This window comes from Pleurotus ostreatus, assembly GCF_014466165.1.
Source record: "Pleurotus ostreatus strain PC9 chromosome Unknown scaffold_8, whole genome shotgun sequence".
Taxonomy (NCBI): Eukaryota; Fungi; Basidiomycota; class Agaricomycetes; order Agaricales; family Pleurotaceae; genus Pleurotus; species Pleurotus ostreatus.
In genome coordinates, this window is record NW_023503163.1 from 1,935,802 (window position 1) to 1,961,954 (window position 26,153).

At 50.0% G+C, this 26,153-nt stretch overlaps 6 protein-coding genes across 6 annotated transcripts; 2 read left to right on the forward strand and 4 right to left on the reverse strand.

Annotated features, from left to right (window-relative positions):
• Positions 1-139: 139 nt before the first annotated feature.
• On the reverse strand, positions 140-2,489 carry POB3 (FACT complex subunit; the record flags this gene model as incomplete). Its single annotated transcript, XM_036780458.1, has 8 exons — positions 140-618; positions 673-1,121; positions 1,168-1,290; positions 1,342-1,445; positions 1,496-1,995; positions 2,052-2,157; positions 2,206-2,378; positions 2,429-2,489. 8 exons carry the CDS (start codon positions 2,487-2,489, stop codon positions 140-142), a joined length of 1,995 nt encoding a protein of 664 aa, XP_036627841.1.
• Positions 2,490-2,938: 449 nt separating this feature from the next.
• Positions 2,939-5,309, reverse strand: PC9H_010969 (uncharacterized protein; the record flags this gene model as incomplete). Its single annotated transcript, XM_036780459.1, has 14 exons — positions 2,939-3,184; positions 3,253-3,290; positions 3,341-3,591; positions 3,644-3,801; positions 3,855-4,122; positions 4,176-4,205; positions 4,257-4,296; positions 4,353-4,418; positions 4,475-4,557; positions 4,617-4,644; positions 4,696-4,708; positions 4,767-4,831; positions 4,886-5,082; positions 5,170-5,309. 14 exons carry the CDS (start codon positions 5,307-5,309, stop codon positions 2,939-2,941), a joined length of 1,623 nt encoding a protein of 540 aa, XP_036627842.1.
• An 827-nt stretch (positions 5,310-6,136) lies between these two features.
• Positions 6,137-8,334, forward strand: PC9H_010970 (uncharacterized protein; the record flags this gene model as incomplete). The annotated part of the gene is made up of 13 exons (XM_036780460.1): positions 6,137-6,358; positions 6,412-6,511; positions 6,569-6,782; positions 6,836-6,946; positions 6,998-7,126; positions 7,185-7,381; positions 7,438-7,475; positions 7,539-7,582; positions 7,643-7,717; positions 7,784-7,837; positions 7,895-8,036; positions 8,103-8,161; positions 8,217-8,334. The coding sequence occupies 13 exons, from the start codon at positions 6,137-6,139 to the stop codon at positions 8,332-8,334; spliced, it is 1,503 nt and encodes a 500-aa protein (XP_036627843.1).
• A 4,138-nt stretch (positions 8,335-12,472) lies between these two features.
• PC9H_010971 (uncharacterized protein) lies at positions 12,473-14,974 on the forward strand (the record flags this gene model as incomplete). The annotated part of the gene is made up of 15 exons (XM_036780461.1): positions 12,473-12,706; positions 12,763-12,862; positions 12,916-13,129; positions 13,183-13,293; positions 13,345-13,473; positions 13,531-13,727; positions 13,781-13,818; positions 13,882-13,925; positions 13,986-14,060; positions 14,127-14,180; positions 14,246-14,387; positions 14,453-14,511; positions 14,570-14,616; positions 14,695-14,813; positions 14,885-14,974. 15 exons carry the CDS (start codon positions 12,473-12,475, stop codon positions 14,972-14,974), a joined length of 1,653 nt encoding a protein of 550 aa, XP_036627844.1.
• A 5,538-nt stretch (positions 14,975-20,512) lies between these two features.
• On the reverse strand, positions 20,513-22,693 carry PC9H_010972 (uncharacterized protein; the record flags this gene model as incomplete). Its single annotated transcript, XM_036780462.1, has 2 exons — positions 20,513-22,358; positions 22,416-22,693. 2 exons carry the CDS (start codon positions 22,691-22,693, stop codon positions 20,513-20,515), a joined length of 2,124 nt encoding a protein of 707 aa, XP_036627845.1.
• A 630-nt stretch (positions 22,694-23,323) lies between these two features.
• PC9H_010973 (uncharacterized protein) lies at positions 23,324-24,919 on the reverse strand (the record flags this gene model as incomplete). Its single annotated transcript, XM_036780463.1, has 1 exon — positions 23,324-24,919. The coding sequence occupies one exon, from the start codon at positions 24,917-24,919 to the stop codon at positions 23,324-23,326; it is 1,596 nt and encodes a 531-aa protein (XP_036627846.1).
• Positions 24,920-26,153: the final 1,234 nt, after the last annotated feature.

Consider the following 26,153-nt stretch of genomic DNA (forward strand, 5'->3'; position numbering starts at 1 on the left):
TCCTAGACCCTTATTTATACCAGCAACCTATGTATAATTATTACTATGTGTAGCTTCTGTGGTACTTTTTGGAAAAGATTTTTTTCCGAACTATGGTACATGATGAAGCGAAAAACTGCTATGTATATTATACTGAACCCTAGTCCTTGACCTTCAGTTTCTTTTTCGGAGGTTGTTCGTCATCTCCTGGAGGTGGTTGCTTAGCCTTAGCCTTCGGTTTGGGTTTGGGTCGTGGTTTCTCGCCATCGACATCCATGTCATCTTTCGACGGACCAGCTTTGGCAGCAGCAGCAGCAGCGGGTTTTGCCTTGGGTTTAGGTTTAGGTTTCGCTTTCGGCTTATCGCCGTCCTCGTCCACATCCATGTCAGTGTCTTTCTTCGCCTTGGGTTTCGGTTTAGGAGCAGGCTTCTTCTTGGGTTTGTCGACATTGTCATCCTCAGCGTCGCTGTCTTTGGCGGCGGCATTGTCTTTCTTCGCCTTTGCCTTCCCTTTACCCTTCACTTTCTTCTTCATGAAATCACGGTCACCGCTAGCGTCCGAAGCAGTGTGCGCCCCGGAGGCATCGGAATCTGTGTCCGAGGGCGATCCACTATCCGAGCCAGACGCTTCGAAGTCCTCTGTAGGATAATGTCAGACATATGGTAGACGCAACATTACGAGAACGATCGCACCATCCTCTTCACTATCTTCGTCGTCGGGGCCGCCAGTCCGTATTTTGACTTTAGGAGCGACATCCTCATCAGAAGCAATACTTTGCATATCGTCATCGTCATCGTCATCTAGATTTCCAGCAGCCAACCTGACATCAACGTCTGGGACCAGCTCGTTCTTCAGCTTGATCTTCTTCTCCTTGAGATACGTTTCAGTCGATTCATGCTCCTCTTTGTTGATTGAGGAGAAGGTGATTTCGGGGCCGCTCTTTGTCACGAATTTGAGATCAAATGTGCGGGCGGCGTTGGCACCCATACTCGCGCCAACGCGAGAGAATACGGCTTGGTGAACGTCCGAGAGCTCAATGAGAGTTGGCGATTTCGAGACGAAGAAGATGTATTTCTCGAGTAAGAAGAGGTCTCCCTGGACAGTCTTGAGGTTAGCCTTGATAGCTGGTTGTCCGTTCCGACTGGGAATACATTAATCATTGCCACCAGGACGAATGGTCATCTTACTTTTGAAAGCTTCCTGTGCTGATGATTTTCTTCTTTGACAGGGCACGGAAGACTCCTGAGACAACTTCGAAAGTGGGGTCCTCGTAATTCTTCTTCAGGCGATCGTACTTGGCGACTTCCTCTCTGAATCCATGTGAGTCTATCTGCCAGTGGAATGAGGCTGAGGAACCTTACTCTGGTAGATTCAATTCCGCCGTCATCTCCTCTTCTCGATTAAATTGCATGACCAGATATTGGTATCTGGTTTGTCCTTGACGAATAGGAGAGTTCAATCCAAGCTAACCGAATGGTCAGAATGAATTGCGAAGCTTCCTTTATGAGGACTTACAATGAAAAGAACATGCTGATCATCCTTAGGGAGGAGGAAAAGTCGACCAATGCTCGTATACAGAATTTTGTAGTCGTACGTCTTCCCGCGCAGACGAAGAAAGTCGGGGAACATGTCGACGTCGTAGCGACCACGAGGAACCACGACATGAACCTCTTCAAAGCTAAGAATAAGGTCTCCAGCCACTTGCCCGATATCGGCCTTATCTTTTATCATATCGTGGAATACCTGGGCGGCACTGATCTCCGCCTCGTTGGTATCTTCCTCATCGTCCGACTTCTGCGAACCGGCATCTGAAGCGCGTGGTTTCGTGTAAGCCCCAGGTACGTGGAAACGGATCTCAACCATTTCGTCGAGTGACGATTTGGTCGGGGCCTTGCTCGAAGGGTTTGAGAACTCAAGCGAAACCTCTGTACGTCCTGCAATGTTGGAATTGGCCACTTGGGCGAGCGGCAATTCGAAAGCGACTCTATTAGATACCAAGAAAGCAAGATCCTGGCCTGGTGGCTTTTCATCAGTAACTTGACTCGCATTCGTCGGGTCTGTGAGCGCGCACCTTGGAAGTCGGTCTCTCCCCAATTCCAGCCTTTGAACGACACTTCTTTCGTCTCCAGAGTCACCGAGAAGTAATTCTTCAACAGAGTCTGCAGTTTGTCGTGATCCTGCGCTAATTTCAAGTTTTTGTTGTTACATCTCTCGTAATTACATACCTCCCGCACAAAACCGTCGAAACATATTTTCTTCCTATCTTTCACTCCGACGCGCAGCTGAAAGTTACGGGCAACGCGCAGCCACTGTGCCCACTTGATGTCCGCTGATGGAACCGCTGTAATATCTGACCCCGAGCCTTTCCATGCCATCCCACTTTGAGCCACGCGTAGTTCTTCAAGATCATCAGTTTCCGTGTCCCCTGTAGCACTCAAGTCCACGTACTGCCGGGCTCAGAGTTGAGACCATAGTATATAGCGTCGAATTGTGTAGCAGGCTGGCTCATCGTCCTCCTCGAATGACGATAAGTATGGAATCCTGTATTGGAGATGAGTCGAAGCGCGTCGAGCGCGAAGTTGGACCCTGAAGCGCAAGCGACTAAATCAACAAGCACAAATTTCCCACGATTTCTTGGATTCACTTCCATAAGTAGTAAGTCAAGTCGCTCTTCTAAGTTCTGGCAATGCTCAGAGTCCATAAAGTGTTGTGTAGTCGCGCCACCCAGAGGAAGGGTTTATCCAGCCATGCCGTGTCCGAATACCCGACCCTCAAGGCGCTATTGACAGCGATCTTCTGTGGCATTGTTGTCTTTTTTCCGCCTGGCATAGATTGTAGTTCAATATATATGAGACGGGTGTTTAGGCTGCCTCATGCATGGGATTAAGCCGAGGATTACGAAGTATAGTGGTAGTGCATAGGAGATAGAACGACCAAGTAGTGAACTAGATATTACTTTTAAATGGGGTGCGCTAGCATGACGGCGGTAAGAAATGCGATCGCTTCTTGTCTGTAGTTGTCCTGAGTGATGATTCGCGGCTGCAAGAGCTGGTCCTGGAAGGTCATCAGCTTTCGAGTGTCTGCGGTGTATTTCGGCCAACTGGTAATGCCATTGCCGTTGGGGTCGAGAGCGTTTGTAAAATGGATAATATATTCTGCAAGATCGCCACTTCCAAAGGAGTTGAGTAGATCGGATGCATGGAACTACAGAGGGATTAGGAGACGTCAGCAAACCTGTCGAGGGGACGTGGAAGATCGAGGAAGGGATTTACCGAGCCGAGGAAGGGAGTCGCTTTCAGGCGCTTGCTCACTTTTGCGGGGAGTGCAGTGCGTGTTTCAATCATCGCGGAGTGTACATACGGAACGACCAAGTATTCTGCGTATCTGCGCTGTGGTCCAAGAACATCCGCCTAGGAGCTTGGAACGCCGCATCTCCCAAAAGCGCAGCAACCCGCTTGAATTGGGGTGTCAACGCATTGAAAATCTGGGTGTCGAAAGGTGACCCCTTCGTGATATCGGCCGGGTAGAGAGCTAAGATCTGGTCCAATTCGGCGGGAGTGGCGTCTGGGATCCAGACGTCCTTGAGGTACCCCCGGACGTCAGAGGTGGTTCTAACCATATCATAAAGTTAGCCTCGTTCAAGTGAGTGACATAAGGACTAACGTGAGGTTGTTTAGAATCAAGGCGAACAGTGTTCCCTCGTCATCGCAGTCACCGACGATGTAGGGAACATTTGCGATCTTGCCCTGTTGGACGAGTCGCTGCCCATCCTCCCTGATGAAGGTACCGTCGGTGCGCGGCAACCAGGGCAACACTAACGTCTAAGAAGCAAATAAGTGAATCATTCCTAGAAAATCAATGGGAGTCGACGAACATTGTACCCAGTTATAGACGGCGTTTGATCCACGGCGCCCTTCAAGACCTCGTAATCCAGGGTTCGCAAGCACGCTAGGGTGTCGCTTTCGCCGGAGCATCCGGTATTTTCTACGATATTGTTGTAGTGAACTTGAGCTTTGGTCACATCGCCAACTGGAACGGGTGTTCCAGATTGCATGACTGCAGCGCGGTACAGTCCCTCGGTGTCCCCATCGTTTGCTACCATGTGCATAGAGACCGAGACGGCGCCGGCACTTTCACCCCAACTACGATGGACGGATGAATTAGCTACAGTTCGTGCAGAAAGTTGTAGACTCACATAGTCACTTTCGTGGGGTCGCCGCCAAAGCTATCAAAATTTGAGCACTGTTCTGCTGGAACGTCGACGACGCCACCTTACTTATGTATGTATTTCTGGACCCATCGAAGCGCTTCGCGTTCTAAATATCATCTTCGTCACTACAATATCCGACAGTTGTAATAGGACTAAACTCACGATCATGCAGACCAAGGTTCGCCACGCCAGCATCTTTGACTTCTTGACTTGCTAGAAAGCCGAAAGCTAGACGGATCGAAGCTCTCAACCACTATGAACGAAACCAAAGAATGCGAACATACCGCTCAAACGATAATTCATACTAACGAAGATTACGGGCTCTCCCATTGAGATCGACTTTTCAACAACCGATCCGCCATCGTATCTAGGTCGATGCAAGTACTCAGTCAGATCGCTCTTTGAAAGAGAACGATTGAGTCTTACAAGGAGGAGCTCCCAATTTGGAAACCACCTTGTCAATGTCAAGCACTAGCTCGAAAACGCGGTCACGAGATGCACTTACCACCGTAGATCCACTAAAGGGGGACAAGCGGTTACCTTCGATGATCGCATGAGCAACGGGATTGAACTCACGACAATAACAGGCAGATTCAACGCAGGTGTTGCAGATGCTGGTGTCACGACATTGATAGTGAGGCCTAGTTAGGAGTCCTCTATCAACCACTTTTCACAGGAAGAGTACTGTAGCTTACAATCTTCGCCGTCCGGGAGGGCAACTCCCCAAGCTGTGTTGGTCAGAAAGTCCGTTGTACTGTCGGCCAAGCCCAAGATCCCAGGAAGCGAAAGCTGCACATCTTGCTGAGGGCAAGCCTTCCCGTATGTCAGGGCGGAAAATGATTCCGTATACGGGGCGATAGGTTCAGGTCGTCTGAACCTCAGGTCCCCAACTCTGTAAGACAGAAACGAAATCCAGTCGGCGAGTAATGAACAGTCTTGTGGGACCTACGGTGATTGAGCAAATGGAATTCCCAGGTACCTGTTCACCCTCCCAAATTGGGTCCCAGTGACTGTGGCTGAATCGAGAGTAACGACAGGGGGCGCCCTCCGTAGAGGATTGGCAACGACGACATGGGTTAAAAGGAAAGTGGTCACAACCAACCATGGGCCGGCGTGCATCTTGGGTCTGCTGAGAAGGGACCAATGGTGCGGCAGAAGGATATGTTTCCGTCGCGCTTTATACGCGCCATCCTCAGTGAGTAACTTTGACCAATAAAGGATTAGCCTCCGTAGAACTCAATCTCTTTCTGTCATTTTTTTTGCTTGTTCGGGTCCACCTCCACAGCAAGTTTGGTTTTATCACGTCAAGCTTGTACGCCGACATCCAGGTTCTCGTCCTAGTCTTACGCGTCCTTGACCTGACCAGGCGCGCCCCGCAACCGCTTTACTCTTATGGTCCATCGTAGCGGGATCCAGCTGACGTTCGCAAATTTGCTATTCGCTAGTTCATCGGTTGAGCTTCGATAGGCGCGTTTGCTTGACCTATGGAGAGGATGCAATCAAATAGCTCCCCCAACCGCCTACTGTTTATTGTCAGATATAAGTAAAATTTGGCGAAACGTGAGTGGGTCATAATAGAATTATGCACTTACCACTAAATGAGAACTTAGAAGTTACAACGAATTCGATCAGTCGCCAGAGTCGCAGCCAAGCGGTCACGTGATAAAATCAATTCACTGTCGACTTCACTGGAAACTTGCATTACATCTGGACACTGCGTCAATACTCAGGTCCCGTACACGATGCTAATGGCATCTATTGGGTAAATACCATCGTACGATGGACTCGAAGCACGCATATCGGTCTTGCCATCGCCCCGGAATCGATGACAAACCAACACTCAGCCTGCGGCTCATCTTTAATCCTGCCCGACCACAGATGACTGAAATACCATTTTGATGTAGCTGAACGTTAGCTTCATCCCCACTTTGAACCAAGCATTGGATATGGATCACGTCCCACACCTGGCAGGTTCATGGCATGGTCATGCCCAAATCGTAGACCAACCTTCTGATTTAGTAGATGGAGAAGCGAGTATTGACGTACAAATCTCCTCGGACGGTACAAAAAATTCTGCATCCCCGTCGTCGACGGTCGGCACCAGCAAGAATATCCTTGATGTAGAGAAGGGAGCTACAACCAGTGTAGAATCTACTGAGTACCGATATGTACGAGCGATTACTGCCTTCCGACAATGCTATCTAATAACCTTCCTCCTTAGATCGATTTTGAAGAAGACGACCCTCGCAATCCAATGAACTTCACGCGTCGCAGAAAATGGGCCATTACACTCGTGGCCTCGACGTTCACCATCCTCGCATGTAAGTCCCGACACCTAGACCTAGCTGTGGTAATGACCGTCGTAACACTATGTTCAGCCTCTGCGGCTGGAGCTTACAATATGGGGTTTCCGTCAATGCTTCGCGATTTAAATTGCACGGATTTTCAAGCAACAGTAGGTCTCGCGGTCTATCCCCTTGGCTTCGGCATCGTCCCGCTTGTGACAGCTTCATGGAGCGAAGAATTTGGCCGAATGCCCTTGTACATGGGTAGCGCAGTGGGATTTTGTGCTATGTTGCTGGGTACAGCCCTGTAAGCCATCATTTCAACATAGTGCTCTCCGCTTCTTACGCCAGCCTTGGCAGAGCGAAGAATATCCAAACCGTCATAGTTATGAGGTTCTTGCTAGGCGCGTTTGGGTCGACGGGTGCTACCATGGTCGGTGGCACGATTGCCGACGTTTGGGCTCCGCATGAGTGTGTGGGTTTCGATGCTTTCCCAATTTTCCGGATTTGACTTTTTTCTAGACGTGGTCTGCCCATGGCTTTGTTCTCTGCCGCCGCCGTAGGAGGAACTGGCGTTGGTCCTATTTTTGCCGGCTGGATTGAAATGAATCCGCATCTTGACTGGAGATGGATTCAGTGGGTACAGTTGATGTAGGTGTTTGCCTTTCGCTGCGAACATCCACGAAGCTGATCAATTGCGCTTGTATAGCTACAGCGGGGCTTATACTCTCATCCTACCGTTCGTTGTTACCGAGACGCGATCTGTCATCCTCCTCAACCGCCTCGCATCGAAGAAGCGCAAAGAAGCCAAGAAAAATGGGGATCCAGACTACCACAGAATCCGTGCGAAGGTCGATCGTCCACGATTGGGGCAGCTAATTTGGGTTTCCTGCACCAGGCCCATATGTATGTGTCCTTGATGTGTCCTACCCCTGTGGTATTTACTCAGGTGGTGGTTACAGATTTGCTGTTCACGGAGCCAATTGTGATGGCCTTTAGTGTGAGTAGCCCTTGACCTATCGTTTAAAATTTCTGTACTCACCCTGAATGCCACTTGATGTAGTTGTGGATTGGCTTTGCTTGGGGTATTATCTATGGCGTAATCGAGTGAGTGGAGGCCCGTATTGTGTGTTTGCTGTGCTAATCAATAACCTGTTCCCTGCATAGATCCATGGGTACTGTCTTCAAGACGCTTCATAACTTTAATCAAGGGCAGATTGGGACAACGTTCGTCAGCATGGTGTGCGTCATACTACTCGCCTCCTCCTCCCAATGCTAACATGATGGCTTTCTTACCACGTATCATAGCATCGGGACACTCTTCGGCTTTATAACAATTCGGTATCAGGAGCGACTTTATAAGTATGTTTTCCATCTATCTCGCTTCACGCTAGGGTGATTTCGACCACGTTCAAATAGGAAACATTATCCGAAACAAGATATGGAGGCTCGACTTTATACAGCATGTTTCGCAGCAATCTTGCTCCCGGCGGGCACTTTTATATACGCGTGGTGCTCTTTCCCATGGGTGCACTGGATTGGGTTGATCATTGGTATCGTGGTATGCACCTTCCCTTTTATTGCGAAGTTATAGTCAACTGATTTCTGGATATGTACGCACATCTAGATCTTTGAATGGGCGTCATTCCTGATTTACCACTCGGTGTTCACCTACCTCGCTGACTGGTATGTCCTTCGCATCCGTGCAAAAGTGACTTTCACTGATGTGCATCCACCACAGCTACGGCCCATTTGCATCGTCTGCGCTGGCTGCGCAGAGCTTATTCCGTACGCCCATCTCTCCATCGTTGCTTGTTTCCCAAACCCAGATCTACGCTCTGTTCAGTCTGATGATTTAGCCACCTATATACAGGTAATATAATGGGAATGGCCTTTCCACTCTTCATCCAGCAATTGCTGAAGGCTCTGACGTTCAAGTGGGCGAATACCTTGTTCGCCTTCGTGGCCGTGTTGTTACTACCAATACCATACGTAAGTAACACCTCATCTTCCCGTCACCCGTGGTATGCTTAATTGTTGTCATGGGCGGATTTGCTTACCAGGTACTGTGTTTCTATGGTCCATCCATTCGGTCGCGCAGCAAGTTTGCCAGTGCGGTTATGGCCAGCCAACACAAGGCTCCTAGGAAATAAGTCTATCACCATACTTCTAGGGCCACTCCCCGTTGTTGATGAGCTTTCATGAGGCGACCTCGCATCAGAAACCCACGTTAGAAAGTGGACAACGGGGTTTCTTTCAAATACGCGACCAATTTGTATATAGGTGAATCCGCCCAACCATCTTCATAGATGAGAAGCAGTATCCCCGTTTGTGCTCGTCAGAATGCAGGAGACGCTTGAAGCAGATTGATTCCTTATCCTCCCGTGGGCAACAACTCCACTTCAGTACATCTTCACCCTCATCTTCTCGGCGCACCGTATTGACGCTGCCCTATTCGTATTCACCGTCCACTTCAAACTCTCCCGGCCCAACCTGCCCAGCACAAGCACTTCCGGGATATGCACCATCAGCGTGCGCCGATACATGCGTGTGCTGGTACTCAGGCAATATGATGGCAGGCCCACAACTCCACTGATCTTCCCAAGCAACCCAAGATGCCCACCACGCATATGCCCCCCTCTGTTCTAGCTTCGACTTACCAAAGATAACGAGTATCAGGTAGTCTGGTTTGGAATTGAGAGACGACCACAATGCTCTGCGCCGCCTGTCCCCCGACCCTATTTCCTTAAAATCTGGGCAGCCCGCTCCCTCAAGCTCTCGTACATTTGACCCATCTAGATCTAATTGTCTTGGAGGGTGCAGGTGCTGACCAGATTGTCAACTCTCACCTTCTCTCCTTGATCGACCATTTCATTCCAACCTTTTTGCCTGCGTTATATCTGAGGAATGGCTATGCGTAGATGCAGTAGATGCCTGAATGAAGAATCTGTAAGTCTTCCAACACGACGCTCTGTTCGCGCTCTTGCCGCGCCCCCTAGTCCACGTGGTCTTGTTTGCACACATGCAAAGGCCACGCTTTGGAACTCGCATCCTTATCGTTTAGCCGGCTATCAAATAACAACACTAGTACTGGCTCCTGCTGAACGACTGGACCCCTTCTGGTTTCAGGTAAAGTCATACTGTTCCGACTATGGTTGCTATTTCGTTATCTTAGACTGATATGATCAAGCCGCCAGACGGACTAATCTTGTTCATTAATGGCGACTGCGAAATCGGTGCGGAAGGTTATACAGCAACGGAGAGGAGAGGGGGGACGGAATGGATAGAAGAGGTCGGGATAGCGCATCGTTGAGGATGATAAACTTTTCCGACATTATATCTTGATTTTCCCTGTGTCAACTGCGAAGATGGATGTCCCAGGAAACATCGGGGTGCAATAGGATACAATTCAAAGAAGTCACTTCGCTCTGGAGAAATGAGTCGAGGCGCAACTGTCAAGCCAACTCGGAAGTGTAAAGCCCAATCCAACGATGTATTGAATGAGGAAGCTTGCAATCGTGATTCACGCACGATAGGAAGTAAAAGGTATAGGGTATGCATCGTCTCCGCCTGCAAACACAGCAAAGCTACCATAAGTGATAAACATTTTGATTTATCGGCGTTGGGGCAAGAGGTAGAGGTTTTTGTTGTGGCTGTACCGAGGCTGTACAGGGAGCATACGAGGCAGCCTTGTGACCCATTTACGATACATTTGCTAAGTTAGGTGCCGACTTCGCTGTGGGTGTCGTAGCCGGTGTCGAGGTTACAATATTCGCTGTCGACCTGTCGCTTCTTCTTCCCCACGACAACTTGGGCCTCCGTGATGGCCTTTTTTGGAAAGGCCTACACAGTCATCTTCTTTTTCTCGTATCAACCCAACCGTTGTGGCCCTAGTCATCAGCAAGCCCCTAAAGGCGCAAGGCAAAACTTGGTTCGTGACGAGTTCGCCTTGTATTCAAATAACGCAGTGATTCTCATACAACCTTCCGCAGTGTTGACGAATCACATACGTCGGCACTCATGCATCATGCATCATGATTCACGCTGCCGGAAATGTTGTGATCGCGGATTCAAGCGTCGACAACGGTGAGGAACAGTGATGGTGTATAATTGATACAGTTACCGGTGGCTAGATCTTGTCGATATCGACCGTTGACAGTTCTTCGTGCTCGAATTCCGCACCAGCACAGCACAGCTCCATTACGAGTCCGACTCAACTGGCGACCAGACCAGGGCAAGCTACTTTGCTGACACAGTGAACTGACACGAGCTATTATCGAAGAGTTACAGATTCGTCGAGGCAGCGATGGACAACGGCGCAAGATGGCGCGTGCGGTGGACTCGCAGGCAGGTTTCACGTCCAATCCTGTAGGTCATCGCGATCGCGGACAAAGGATTAGTGCGCCGTGTCTAGGTGGGTAGTTGGTGCACGCGCTAGCCGAGCTGACTCACTAGTCCCCACAGATTGAGTCGCGATTGCGGCGGGATGATGCCGGGGGCGCAGACTGATTTGGTAGAAGATTAGGTTAGGATGAACGAGCGACATAAGTAGTAGTAGATCAGCATAGACCTGAGAGCCCACCAAGGCCAGCAGGGGCACAAGACGCATGTGGTCCCCCCCGTCCTTGTATGCTGTGAAACACTGGCCCCGACAAATGGTGCATGCAGATCAGTCCGAGTGGCTGGATGACGGACAAGCGACCGTTCTCAACGCGAAAGCGAGCGTGAGCGTGACACGAGCACTGGCGAGTGAGTACGTGTCCGTAGCCCACAAGAATGACTAGTTTGGGAACGAATGACAGATCTAGACGATAGACTGTCCACAAAGAGATGTTGCTTCGCACGCCAGACTTAATGTTAATGTCAATACGCCATATGAATGAATGAATAAAAAGAAGCAGGTGCGTTATTTCACCAATCATTGAGAGAGTATATCAGCTGCGAGATTGAACTGGAGGAGAGATAGAAAGTCAGGAGGGGTTCCGGTTATGGAATGCAGATGTATGGGATGTTGATGGGATGGGTATTGTCTGACCAAAGGAAGTGAGCATCCTCAAGGCCTCATGGCTCACCGCTCCAGAAACTGGGATGTGCGACGGGGGTGTTTGAGCGGCGACAAAGTGGTTCGGTTGTACGTAGTAGGCGGGAACATCGCTGAGTTGGAATTTGTGGCCTTCTCCACGTGATGGAATTCCCCAATATGGAATCCTTCTCCTACACCGGTCGGTTCGAGCAACATTGTCTTGATAGAAAAATCATCCGTCGGTCATTATTTTATTTCAGTGACACCCTCTTGCAAACAATGGTTCGACCGAGGGCGAGCTTTATGTATCCTGGGAGCAAGCATGTAAAGTCCACTCTTTACATGTTACTCAAAAGGTTTGCAATCCATCATAACATTTTCTGTGGCGGGACCAGGGACTAAAGTCACCAAACACCAGATCGCCTGTCCCATCTTCGTCGCATCCGTGTATGTCACTCCTATCTGTCCCCCGTTCCTACCACCCACCCCTGCGATGCCATGCTTGATCTCCTCCGCCATCTCCCTCACATGGGCCACCACCCATCCGATGATCCCCCACGGCCTCAAGTCCTACCTCCATTACTTCTCTCGCTCCCCTTGCTGCCGCGGCCTTTATCACCTGGTCCGTCTCTCGCGTATCCTGCAGCACGATTCTCTTGGCATCGGCCTGTAATTCCTCCTTTACTCTGGGGATCTTCTACGCTGTCGCTATCGCACTCATAAACTCCCAGAGCCGCGTGGATGTTCACCTTGGACTTCTCAGCTGCCTCGCGAAGGTTTTACCGGACCAGTGGGCGTTGCTTCTCTGCTTGACTTCGGTCCACCTTCGTTGTGTTCATCCCTCGCTGTAGCTGGTACCAACGCTCAGCCCGCGGCTCTTCTTTGATCCTGCTCCTACCACAGGTGGCTGATATACCACCATTTTGTTCCCGCTGAACGTTAGCTTCATCCCCACTTTGAACCAAGCATTGGATATGGATCACGTCCCACACCTGGCAGGTTTGCGGCACCATGCGCAAGTCGTAGACCAACCTTCTGATTCAGTAGAGGGGGAAGCGAGTATTGACGACAATACCGTACAAGTACAAATCTCCGCCGACGGTACGAAAAGTGCTGCATCGCCGTCGTCGACGGTCGGCACTAGCAAGGACATCCTTGATGTAGAGAAGGGAGCTACCGTCAGTGTAGAACATCCTGGATACCGATATGTATGAGTGATTGCTGCTTCCCGACAATGCTATCTAATAACCTTCCTCCTCCTTAGATCGACTTCGAAGAAGACGACCCTCGCAATCCAATGAATTTCACGCGTCGCAGAAAATGGGCCATTACACTCGTCGCCTCGATGTCCACTATTCTCGCATGTAAGTCGCGACATAGTTGTGGTAGCGATCGTCGTAACATCCGAATGTTCCAGCCTCCGCGGCGGGAGCTTATAATATGGGGGTTCCGTCAATGCTTCGCGATTTAAATTGCACGGAGTTTCAAGCAGCAGTAGGCCTCGCGGTCTATCCCCTTGGCTTCGGCGTTGTCCCTCTTGTGACAGCTTCATGGAGCGAAGAATTTGGCCGAATGCCCTTGTACGTCGGTAGCGCTGTGGGATTTTGTGCCATGTTTCTAGGCACAGCTCTGTAGGCCCTCATTTCAACAGAGCGCTTACCGCCTCTTACGCCGACCTTGGCAGAGCGAAGAATATCCAATCCGTCATAGTTATGCGGTTCTTGTTAGGCGCGTTTGGGTCCACTGGCGCTACCATGGTCGGTGGCACGATTGCCGATATTTGGGCCCCGCATGAGTGCGTGAATTTCGGTGCTTTCGCATTTTCCGGGTTTGACTTTGTTTACAGACGTGGCCTGCCCATGGCTTTGTTCTCTGCCGCCGCCGTAGGAGGTACCGGCGTCGGTCCAATTCTTGCCGGCTGGATTGAAATGAATCCGCATCTTGACTGGAGATGGATTCAATGGATACAGTTAATGTCGGTGTTTGCCTTCTGTTGTGTCGTCCACGAGGCTGATCATTTCCATCTGTGTAGGTACAGCGTCGCGTATACTCTGATCCTACCGTTCGTTCTTACTGAGACACGATCTGCCATCCTCATCAATCGCCTCGCATCGAAGGCGCGCAAAGAGGCCAAGAAAAATGGCGATCCGGATTACAACAGAATTCGTGCAAAAGTCGATCGACCACGATTGGGGCAGCTGATTTGGGTTTCCTGCACCCGGCCCATTTGTGGGTGTACTTTCTTACATCTATGCCTGTTGCTATTTACGAAGGCGTTGCAGATTTGTTGTTCACGGAGCCGATTGTGATAGCGTTCAGTGTAAATTGCTCTTGATCTATCGGTGATAATTCTTTGACTTACCCTGAATCCTACTCCGCGTAGTTGTGGATCGGCTTTTCTTGGGGTATCATCTACGGTGTCATCGAGTATGTGGACACCCGTATTGTACGTTTGCTGTGATAATTAATAACCTGCCTCCCGCCTAGATCCATGGGTACTGTCTTCAAGACACTCCATAACTTTAATCAAGGGCAGATAGGGACAGCGTTCGTCAGCATGGTGTGCGTCATGCTATGTGCTTCCTCCTCACGATGTTCACGATATTTGTTTCTCTTCGACCATCGTAGCATCGGGACTCTCTTCGGCTTCATAACGGTTCAATACCAGGAGCAACTTTATAAGTATGTCTTTCATCTAGCTTTGTACATCTATTGCTGACTAGTTAAACTCGCTCTTGTTCGTATAGGAAATATTATCCAAAGCGAGATATGGAGGCCCGATTGTACACAGCGTGTTTCGCCGCGATTTTGTTCCCGGCAGGCATCTTCATATACGCCTGGTGCTCTTTCACGCGGGTGCATTGGATTGGTTTGATTATTGGCATCGTGGTATGTGCCTCCCCTTCCGAACGCAAATTTAGCCGACTGATCTCTGGATGTACACGCACATCTAGATCTTTGGATGGGCATCGTTCTTGATTTACCACTCGGTGTTCACCTACCTCGCTGACTGGTATGTCTTTCGCATCAGTGCAAAGGTAGTGGCATGTACTGATGTGCATGCACCCTAGTTATGGTCCATTTGCATCCTCTGCGCTAGCTGCCCAGAGCCTATTCCGTACGCCCATCTCTTTGTCGTTGTTTTCACCTAAATCTACGTCCTGTTCAGTCTAATAACCCAGCGATCCAAATACAGGTAATTTACTGGGAATGGCCTTTCCGCTCTTCATCCAGCCATTGCTGACGGCGCTTACGTTCAAATGGGCAAATACCTTGCTCGCCTTCGCCGCTGTGTTGTTACTACCAATACCATATGTACGTAACCTTCTGCCCGCCACCTATGGTATGCTTACTCGTTGTGGGCCGATGCGGATATTGCTTCGCAGGTATTGTATTTCTTTGGGCCATCCATTCGATCTCGCAGCAAGTTTGCCAGTGCAGTGATGGCTAGCCAACACAAGGCTCCTAGGAACTAAGTCCGTCATCCACACTTCTAGAGCCGTTTTCCGTTGTCGATGAGTTTCCATTAGGCGAATTCGTGGCAGAGTTCACCTTGGAAAGTAGACAACGGGATATCCTTCAAATATGCGACCAATATGTACATAGATGAATCCACCAAACGACCGTTTTGGACACGCGGTATCCCCGTTTGTACTAACAAGAAAGTCTTGCAGGAGGCACCTGGAACGAATTGAGACTTGGTTGAAGGATCTCATGTTTGGTGCTTGTATGCCCAGTTAGCCTGGTAAAGTGATTTCGAACGATCCTCTTCCCGCCTCCCCTCTCCGCTGTCGCGTCCATCGCTTCCTTGTCTTCCCCTAGGCAAAAACTCCACCGGCACATGGTTTACAGTGGCAAGATTGTTGAATGGTCGTATATTCATACTTCAGAAGCCGCCCCACGAACTCGACCAGTAAATATCGCTTTGAGCTCCGGTGCGTACCAACCAGTGGCATGCACAGAAAGGTCGTATCGTTGGGATGTACATGGTCTTAAAGTGTCAACCTTTTGTCGTGTATATCAAAATAAGAAATGAACAATCTACAATGGCCAACCTAACGTGTATAAGCTCAAATACAATACGAACGTAAAACCCAGATAGAAAATGTTAAGATTCTAGGTTCATTTAGGGATCGTCAATCAGAATCACCGAGATTGTTCACCGAGGTTGAAAACCTGAGATCCAATCGATGGAAGTGTTTATTCGGCGAGTCTCAGAAGTCAAGCTTCAATATCGAATGATATAATCATGGAAATGACCATGCCTGTTGTCGCAACCCGCAGCACTGCATGCCAGAAACGGATAGAATGTAGAATAGGAGGAACATTCATTGAAAGCGAAAATCTCGGGCTGATGATAAAAAACATGCCAGCGGGATCATCAATTCAAGAGCTGAGATCTGAAAGTCCAAGAAAGTTGAGATGATGACTCCACTAGACAATTCGTCTAAGTAGCAGAGACTTGCGAATTACAGCTGTGGAACGAGGGCCTCCTTTGCTCTGCCTTTGCTTCAGACTACCACTGTGACGCATGAACGTACCGCGTTATCAACCCCTCCATTCGTAATTCGTACTGAGAAAAATATCTAAAGAAGAGTGTTGACGTTGGTTTAACCACGGTTGTACGTAGTTAGATCGTGGGAAAGTGCTGATCGAGGATTGATGATCCCTTGAAACGTTCAAACGTTCAAACTCAAGGCTTGCGAATCTATTTTTCTACGAAAATTCAACACATCTCTCCTCTGACAAGCCCAGAGCATTTTATCCAGCTAAAAGTCGATCACTATCTCATGCAAAGAAACACTGTTGAGTCTCAATGTTGTCGCTGTTTCAGATGTCTTTCTAGCCCTCGAACAATGAGGGCTTCTGTGGCAAGAGACAACCAGTAAGGGAAGTGTCGCGTCACACAAGGTCGCACAGGGGAATGACAGGGGTAATTCGTCCTGATTGTGCAACACTGCTGTAAGGGCAACCTCAAGATGGCCGCACAGCGCAAGCCTAGTAGAGGGAGAATCCAAAGAGAATGAATAAGACTAACTACAATACATGAGAGAGCTGCTCACCTAGCAGAGGGAGAATCCAAAGAGAACAGGATAAGGATTCTCCATGCTAGGAGGCGAAGTATATACTGTAGTAGCGTGAGAGGAATGCAGGATAACTGTACAGTACACCAGCCACAAGTCCGAGCGAATATCACAAGGTACAAGGAAACATGTGATAATGAAGTGGAAGGGGAATGTACAGGAGTCGTGCCGGCGACCTGGTGGGGACAAGGAGTAATGAAGTGGGAAAGGAGGATAGAGGTAGCCCAGACGAGCCCCGAAGTGTATCTACGAGTCCGAGCAAGTCCGAAGCGTCCGAGCAAGTCCGAAGTGCGGGAAGACTTCAGAGTCACCGGACGAAGCTCGGATGTGAAAGGAGTGAGTGGAAAGGAAGTGGAAAGGAAAGGGGACAAAGGGGATGTATGTAAGAGTCCGTGGAATGAAGGAAGGGGGAAAGGAATGAGGAGGAAGGGAGGGGGACAGGAGAATAGGAGAAAATAGGAGTGTCCCCTTACATCTCCACTCCGTCTTCCCCGTGGTCAAACTCTCTCCCTTCGTCCCGGACCCCATTCCGGGTAGACACCCTGTTGCTCCGCCACCTCTGCAGCTCATTGATGGAGAAGAAGAGCATGAGGTAGAAGAGGTCTGGAACAGCAGACGGTTTGGTTGGGTCCTGAAGTATCTGGTACGCTGGCGAGGCTATGGCATTGAGCACGACTCCTGGGAGCCTGTGAGCAACCTCCGGCACGCTGCCCAGAAGGTCAAGGACTTCCATGATCGTCATCCGGATGCAGTGTGCTTACTCCGGACGAGTCCGATGACTCCGACGACCCCTGCACCGCTCCGGATGACTCCTACAGCACTGGACCAGTCCTGGGAGCGTTGGCGCAGTTGGAAGGCTCCGGGCTCTGTGCAATCGTACTTCGACATCTTCTCGCAGCAGTCCGGAGTTTCGGGGTTGGTGAATTCATGGCGTGGCAGGCAGGAATCTTCGCGTCGGGTCGCCGCAACCTTGAAGGGGGGGTGATGTAAGGGGACACTCCTATTTTCTCTCCTTTCCTTCATCCCATGGACTTTTACCTACATTTCCTTTGTTCCCCTTTGTTCCTTTTCACTCCCTTTCCTTTCCACTTCCTTTCTGCCCACTCCTTCCGCATCTGAGCCACGTCCGGTGACTCCGGAGTCTTCCCGCACTTCGGACTCGCTCGGACTCGCTTCGGACACTTCGGACTCGCTCGGACTCGCTTCGGACACTTCGGACTCGCTCGGACTCGTCTATACTCTTCGGGGCTCGTCCGGGTTACCTTTATCCTCTTCCCCCACTTCGTTACCCTTCGCCCTTACTTCCCCAAGTCGCTGGCACGACTCCTGTGCATTTACCCTCCACTTCATTATCACATGTTTCCTTGTACCTTGTGATATTCGCTCGGACTTGTGGCTGGTGTACTGTACAGTTATCCTGCATTCCTCTCACGCTACTACAGTATATACTTCGCCTCCTAGCATGGAGAATCCTTATCCTGTTCTCTTTGGATTCTCCCTCTGCTAGGTGAGCAGCCCTCTCATGTATTGTAGTTAGTCTTATTCATTATCTTTGGATTCTCCCTCTGCTAGGCTCGCGCTGTGCGGCCATCTTGAGGTTGCCCTTACAACTTCACCCGAAAATATTCTAAAAGTTAGCAACAAGTAAGTATAAGAAAAAAAACTATTGATTACAGATATTAATTTGTTAAGTCTTTGGGACTTTAAGCTTACTTTCGGGCATAGTATTGAATGTGGCAGTGTAAGATATTTTAAGTGAAAGTAATTAATTAATAATCCGTTTACTTGAATATTATTTTCATCGATCCCAGGGTGAAAGTATCAATCCGTGCACGGCGTGTTACCGTATCAGGTATATTTCTGTTACAGCTTCATGCTTGCTCTCAAAAAGGAAGAAACTCTACTGCATTGCAAGTTCAACTGATTTGCTCTTTGGTAGCACGCCTATTGCTGCTGCTAAGATCTTGCCGATTGTCGATGCAAGTTTATGGGTGAAAAGGGTTTATCCATCCCCTTGAACATGCTACAGTAAGCAGCCTTCACTGCGGAAGCAGAAAATGACGCCTACCTTCTCACATAGTGACATGTATGAAGGATGCTTGGGCTGCCCCTGTCAGCCCCTTGTGTACCCCTGTATACCAGTATTTCGCTCTACTTTCCATAAGGGATAGTACGTCCATCCAGTCACGTACAGATGATCTACCTTTGATCTGGAGAGATGTTTTTTGGGTGTTGATAGGTGTTAATCTGGATACTTCAAAAACTTTAAATAAATCACGTCTCCAAGGCAACACTTGGACACCGGTAAGGATTACTTCCAGGAATGCAAGCATACAACTGGCATGTGAGCACCAGGCTACGTCGCCGTTCAATCTCATGCCTTCGGCTATGACAACCGAGGCTCGAGGATTGCTAATATTGTCACAGTGTGCCTACCGCAATAATGGCATCACTGACACGTCAGCCTCTCGTGCATGACTTGGCACCAGAGTATTCACTTCAACTCAATTGGTGGCCGAACGTTCGCCCAGAGTATATTACTGTATCGGCGCTCTACGGTGTGTCGATTGAATGAGGTACCTGCATATCTCCCCTTCGTTGACTAGGCGCCTTTCACCTTCTTCACTATCGAGCACTTCAGTGCATTAAGGCAGGCTCCGCCAATAGCTTTTGCCGCGTCCAATGCGGATATGCCGCCGTCCTGGACATCTTGTGCCGGTGCCGGCGCGGCAAAAGCAACAGCAGCGAAAGCGGCGAGTAAGAAGGTGACGCGCATGTTGGGAGTCAGATGGCGAGGACTTTGAGTCGACTCGGTGGCTAATGGTAAAACACATTGCCATGTGTCAATTGCGTGCTCACTGTGACTTGTTGTATACTCACCAAGGATTGCTAGATGCTAAATGATGCGTGAAACGGATGCCCTCGGCGCATTTATAGCCACCTACAACGCGTAACAGTCAACTTGGTACACCCAAATTGTTGTGCTACTATAGGTTAATTATTAGTCGGGTTATCCTAGTCCAGAAGAAAACTAGCGTACCAAAAATCAAGGTAGAGCCTTGAATTCGAAGCACATGTGTGTTCGGTTTGACCCCTCCGTCACAGCCTAGAGGGAATCATCGCAAGGCTGTGATAGCACCTAGAGCATCAGGGTCATGGTAACAAATAGTAGAAAGTGGAGAGCTAAAGCACCTAATTAAACAACGAACCTCCACAGACTATAAGGCAAGCCATCATATCGGATAATCAGAGGGCTTGACATCGTGAATGGAACCACACCATCGGTACTAGCACAAGCCCATGGCTGATTTAAAAGCTCCAGTAGCGGTCGACGAAACAAGTTTAATTCAATGTTGGCGGACGCTTGGTATCATACAATTAGGGTAACTGTGATTGAATAGGTGGAAATGTACACATGGATGCGAATCTGACTTGGAGGCGGCAAAGGAATGTGGGAAGTTAACGTTGGTATAATGCGATTGTGGGTAAGGAGTGTGGCATGGATGGGGTTCGTGCCAAATATCGAACAAATGAAAGTCGTGAGAAGGATTCTTTACTGTCCCCGGTGGTGTAGAAAGAACAACGAAGCGAAGGGCTGCCATTATTTACGCAAGAAACAAGTGGATAAATAATAGCATCACGATACAAGACTACTATATACTACCGGCGAGATCCATGAAAGTAAAGCGACAACGGATTTTGGAAATAGCAAAGAGTACAGAGCTAATCCGAGCACGAAGTGTTCATGTTGTGTTCTGGGAGTGGAAGAAGGTGTAAAAAAAGAATGTGTGAACTCACATGACAGTCGTGAAGGGTGCTTCAAAGATAGAATGATACTGACAGCAAAACGAACATAGCAGAATGGAGGGCGAATCATAAAAAATACAACTTTGGACCGAAAATACAACAACTTTGCGGTCGGACCCAGTCTCACGTTTCGTCCATGGATGATTCAGGACGATCGCGATTTTCGCCTTTCCTTGTACCCTCAACGACACCTTGTCTGCCTTCGGCGGTAGGTTCCGTACTCGGCTGTTGGAAAGTGGGGCGATGGGACCCCAACCTCGAACTAGATGGCTGTCGATTGAGAGAAGGTCGTTCGCCAGAGTTGCGCTGACCGGCACTGTTAGAAACCCTGCCAAGAGGAGAAGGCCCTCGCCCGGGACCCTCACGAAAGGCCTGTGGAGGTGATGGGACGGCTAATCTCGACATCTGAGGTGATGTCGACGGAGGTGCTATCTCAGACTGGTGATGAGATCGGGGAGGATCCAGGCGAGCCGCAGAGGTAGAATGGCGGCGTGCATCGAAAGACGCCGGCGAGTTTGTCCCTCTTTCGATTTCTTCACGATAATCTCTATCGCGCTCCTTGTCCGGGCCCCAACCTTGCGATTCCACGTTCCGCATTGGTGCGTCGGGGCGAGCGCGTTCGGAAGAAGGCCCCGGAGGGAAGGCATACGACTCTGTAGCAGCGCCATTGCGAAGACCTTTGTCACCTGTGTCGGCACGATCATGTACACCGTCCCGTAACATGTCCTCCAACTCATCCACACGTCGTCGCAAAGAGGCCATCTCGCTCTTCATGCCTCCGGTGCGCCTCTCAACGAGGGCCTCTACGGTCTCGTTTAACCTTTCCTGCTGCTGCGCTAACCCTTGCATCAGCGAATTTGATTTGGCTAGTTGTTCCGCCAACCAATTCTTCAGCTGCTTGGAATCATTTAGAGCGTCATAGAACATTTCGAATGGAGCAAGAAAGGCTGACTTGTCACCAGAGTATCCGGGATACTGCAGTGCACTGGGTGTGGGTGGTACCAGGGTAGATGAGATAGCAACTGAGGGTACAGGCGGTGAACGGCCGGTGAATGCGGGGATAGGATGTGCCGCTGCTCCCGCCCCAGAAGCCATACGCTGCTGCATGGCGAGCCTCGTAGGGGTAGGAGGGACTATTCCACTTCCAACTTTTCGCCCAGAATCCCCTCCGCTTGCTACCGATGGCAAGCGAGGGAGTGTCATTGGAAATCCCCCAGAATATAATGCTGCTTGTCCACCAGCTTGAGGGATTGGCGGCGCGCTTTGAATAGCAGGAGCAAACTGCTCCTGAGTGTGTGCTTCTCGGGGACTGATGACGATGTCAGCGGGTTTCCTCTTGCCCCCCAGGAAGCCTGCACGGCGACGGGCGAAGCTGATTGGCGGAGGACCAAGGGTATTAACTCCTGGTGCCTGCTGCGGTTGTTGGCTGGGTACTACGATGGAGTTGGGACTAGGTGGACGATTGATGGCGCGGCGTGTGACGGGGACGTTCAGCACGGGATTCGGGCTACGTCGCGTTCGCTGCGGGACTGATGACTTCTGCGCCGTCCTCTCTTCTCCAGCCGTTTGTGGAGGTGTACCGCGACTCGTTCCGGGTGACAGAATTCCAGCTACGCTGCCTCTGCGCTGCTCTATAAGGGCCTTTTGTTGCTGGCTGATTGAAATAGATGATCGTACTTGCTCGATGGCAGCGGGGTCGTCACGAATGGTGAATCCCCTGACAACAGGTGAGATAGGAGTGGAGTTGGTCTGGTCAGTATGTAGACGCAAGTCAGTGTTCAGATTCAACGCATGGGGTGCACCGCTGAGGGTCGCTGCTCGGCGCCTTTTCGACGGTGACGGTTGCAGCGAAGACGGAGGAGGGATGTTCGCCGGGTCCGGGGGATGCCTAGAACCAGCCTTCGGAGATGCATGCAAGGATTCTTGTTCCTGCTCTTCTTTGATCTGAACAATATGCGGCGAGTGCCGCCTATGTGTGAACATCGAAATGAGCTGATAGTAGACATTTGATGAGTATGGAACTCACTCAGAGTCGGAGAGTTGGTCATCGCGCTCAGGAGACGTGATATCTGCCCTAGCGCGTTTCTTGCCAGCTACTCGACTGCCAGGGGCCTCCTCGCTCGGGGGGCGTGAACGATTTGAGGGAGAAGCGACGCGCCTATTTTCGTTAGCATTAGACTGAATCGGAGGCAATGAGTTGCCCCCCGACGAGATATTGCCCAGGTTTGTGTTGCTGAAGGCCTGCGCGAACGGCGGCAGCGACTGGGGGGCGTGCGTGGCGACGCTGGCGTTGTGGAAGGACATTGCGTAAGTTGGGAGGAGGGATGGGAAAATAAAAACGAGGGTTAAACGAGGAAAGGGCAAAGTTAGGAAGCAAAGCGGCAGAGAATTTCGAAGGGCGGGCAAATGCGTGAAGAAAGCGTAATGTGAGAAGGAGAGAAGCTGGACGTCGTGGCGAACGGCGGACTCGGTGTGGTCGTCGTCGTTCACGACGATGGGAGGTAACCAACGAAGAGGGAAGGCGATGGTTGCTTCGTCCTTGTGCGCCAAGAATCAGCCAAACCGGGAACTCTGTTTTAATTTAACAGAATTCCATAACAGAACCATTTTTCGTCCGATCATCACACTTTCACTCTGAAACTGCTTATCGCAATCTACCGAAAAAAGGACCAAAATACCGCCAAAGTTCTGCACTGCAATGGTGCCTCTGCGAAACATACTTCAAATCCTCCCATCATCATGCCGTGCACAGCTCCATCATTTGATATCTTTCCTCATCAGCCTTGCATTTATATTGCACGGACACAAGCCAAATTACATTCTCGATTGACATTTACTTAGGCCGTCTCTCCAATGGTCCATCTTTTAAAAATACCCTGATTAAACCCACAGTGTAAAGTAAAATGAGAACAATGCACTCACCTCTGCTTTTCATCAGGCCCTTTTCTTCTTCCTCCGAGCTGTCAACAAAGTCACATGCGCACTTGCATCCGTGTTGTCAGTGGAATTCTCCTTGATTGCACCCACGCCTTTCTCCGTGGGCTCTTTGAGCGGAGGGTTGCTGACGCAGACGGAGCCGTAGATATGCGACCGGTAGGTCTCAAGAGATACAACAGGCTCTGGGAATGGATTCGGGGAGACATCAGGCACTGCTCGTTTGCCGTTCACCAATTTAGGTGAAGGTGTTCGCGGGAGTGCGAGATATGGTGATGGGTCTGGGGTTTGTCCTCCGCCAACATCATGTGGGGAGGAAGCTCGGAGAGGGCGAGGTGCATGGATCGTGGAAATTGGCACCACTGGAATGGTCTTCAAACCTTCGCACAAACCTTTAATCGCTCCCTCTATCGCCTCTGTCCCCCGTACTGCTCGCTCTTCCGTAGAGAATTCAACGCCAGAGGTAAGTGAAGTCATGATGCGTTTATTAATTTGGGACGAGACTTGCCCAGGTTGCGGAGCGAGAGGGGACGGGCTTGACGTTGGCTGGTCAGAAGGTGGCAAGGGTGCGGATAATATAAGCGTAAAAAAGCCAGTCACCGCACCGGCAACGCATTCTTGACGGAAAGACATCCGTTCCCAAAACTCATCAGGGCTCACCCTTCCCAATTCACCCAGGGGGGATACCTGGGTGCCTTTGGGAGAAGGCGGCCTCTCCGCTTCAGCCTTTTCGCGATCCGTTTGGGTGTGCGATAATTTACGCGGCCGTTTCCGAACAGGAGACTTGACACCGTCTTTATCAGTGATATACGCGATTTCGTCCATGAACCGAGACTTGGGGTCATCGTCGAAGTAAGGGATGAAGTGTCCCAGATTGGTTGACCCCTGTGCGTCACCTGGTGCGGGGCAGGGGCAGGGGATCTCGGTTTGTGAGTATGGGTGATTGTAATTCCAAACGTGAGTATCGTTGTGGGACGTGGGACCCGATTTCAGTATATTGAAGCTTTCAAGCTCGTTCATCCCTGGGAGGATATAATGGAGCCTAATGAGAGGTCGGGGGGTTATCAAGGAATTCAGCTCCGTCGCCACATCTGTGAGGACGCGTTTCCACCATGCGCAGAGCTTCGCGTCGCCAAGGGGGCGCTTTCCAGGATTTTCTGAGGAATTGGGGAATAAGTACTGGGCCTGCGCGCGCGCGAAGAGCTGGATCCAAACGTGATCAACTGCCACCGGCCGAGTGGTAGGACTCCCATAGTAAACGAGCAGCGTTCGAACAAGGGTCGATGTTGGAGATGGCGTGGAGGCGAATCCAGTAGAGTCGACCTTCGAGACGTACAACAGAGCGCAAGAGGTCGCCGGTAGGACGTAGACGCACGCTTCGACGGCAGTGACCAGTATTCGAGGCGAGTCGGGGGTCTTTTGTTCGGACAAAAGAATCAGAATATCCTGCAAATATGTGCGTGGCCTGGGTTGGGCAAATTGATACAGCTCCGAATGCTTTCTTGGAGCAGATACGAGAACATGAAGATGGAATTCTCGAGTTCCAGGTAGTTTCGCGAGGGCCGCGAGGATGCTGTCGCGCAAATTCGTTGTCATTGGTGGTGAGAGGCCGTGAAAGGCTGAAGACGTTCTTTCGTTGTGATCGTTATTGGCAAGCGCTGGAAATCACGTGTAGCACCCAATCAGGACGAGCAACAGGAGCCCTTAGGAGCTTCACAAACTCAACATATTATCGTAGCGATAGAGGTAAAGACCAGCACAAAGTAAGTTAAGGACAGAAGTCAGACGATTCATATCCTGTAGACCCTCCACTAAGGAATGATTAGACAACTTCTTGCGATCCACTCTTCGATATACACGTCGATGGAGTTAGCTCCTTGAAAGTAAGGATCATCACCCAGACATATTCCGGTGGATCAGTCTTACCTCCGCGGCACTACGCTCCCCTTTTGCTGCAATACTCGTTTCGACGGTTACGTTGATAGACAATGGTGTTGGCTGCGAGAACAGTCAAATATGCTGCGCATGAAAATACACAGCTGAGAATACCTTTATAATAGCCATGGGGGTTGAGAATTCTGGGTATGATATGACGCTGCGGTGTAGTTGCGACAACTGGAGAAACGATCCATCCCGGTGACCGATAGCCCTCTCTCGTAGGTAGTCGCGGCTATTGAGACTTTGTCACCAGTCGCGTCAGTACATGACACTTTGTAGCTATTGCCACACATACGCAGCCAAGAATGAATTCACGTAACCTAGTCCGGATTAATCAACGAAGACATACGCTAGCGGGATGTCTTACATTTTCCCAATATCCAGAAAAATGATAACCATACGAAATTCGTGGGCATGATGGCAAACTATTGATATGTTAGTATGTTATTCAAGGAGTTGATACGTACGTGAGATTCACCGTTACGACACATACTGACGCGATCACACTACATATTGCAAAGGATGAGTGGTCATCGGAGGAATCAAGCAAATTTCATCACCTGGTGACAAGACCTGTGGTTAGACTATAAGCGATCAGCGCTGATATCAGCGAGTCCGTTCTGCGATGGACGAGTGAGAAGGGCGGTGTGACTCGGCGTCCCGAGAAATGCTTGCCGCTTGAAGCCCGTTCGACTGCGCGTTAGATAGAAACACAGCGACACGGCGATAATAATGTCCGCGGCAGCAGCGCTCCCCAATCCAGTACTCGTTACCCACTGCGTGTTTCGTTAGATGACAGCCGGGTAAACGGGGCCGACACGTACGATGAGCTTGGGAAATTCTTTCACGGAAGCAAGGAGGAATCTAAAGCATGCGCTCAAACCTAAAGCCT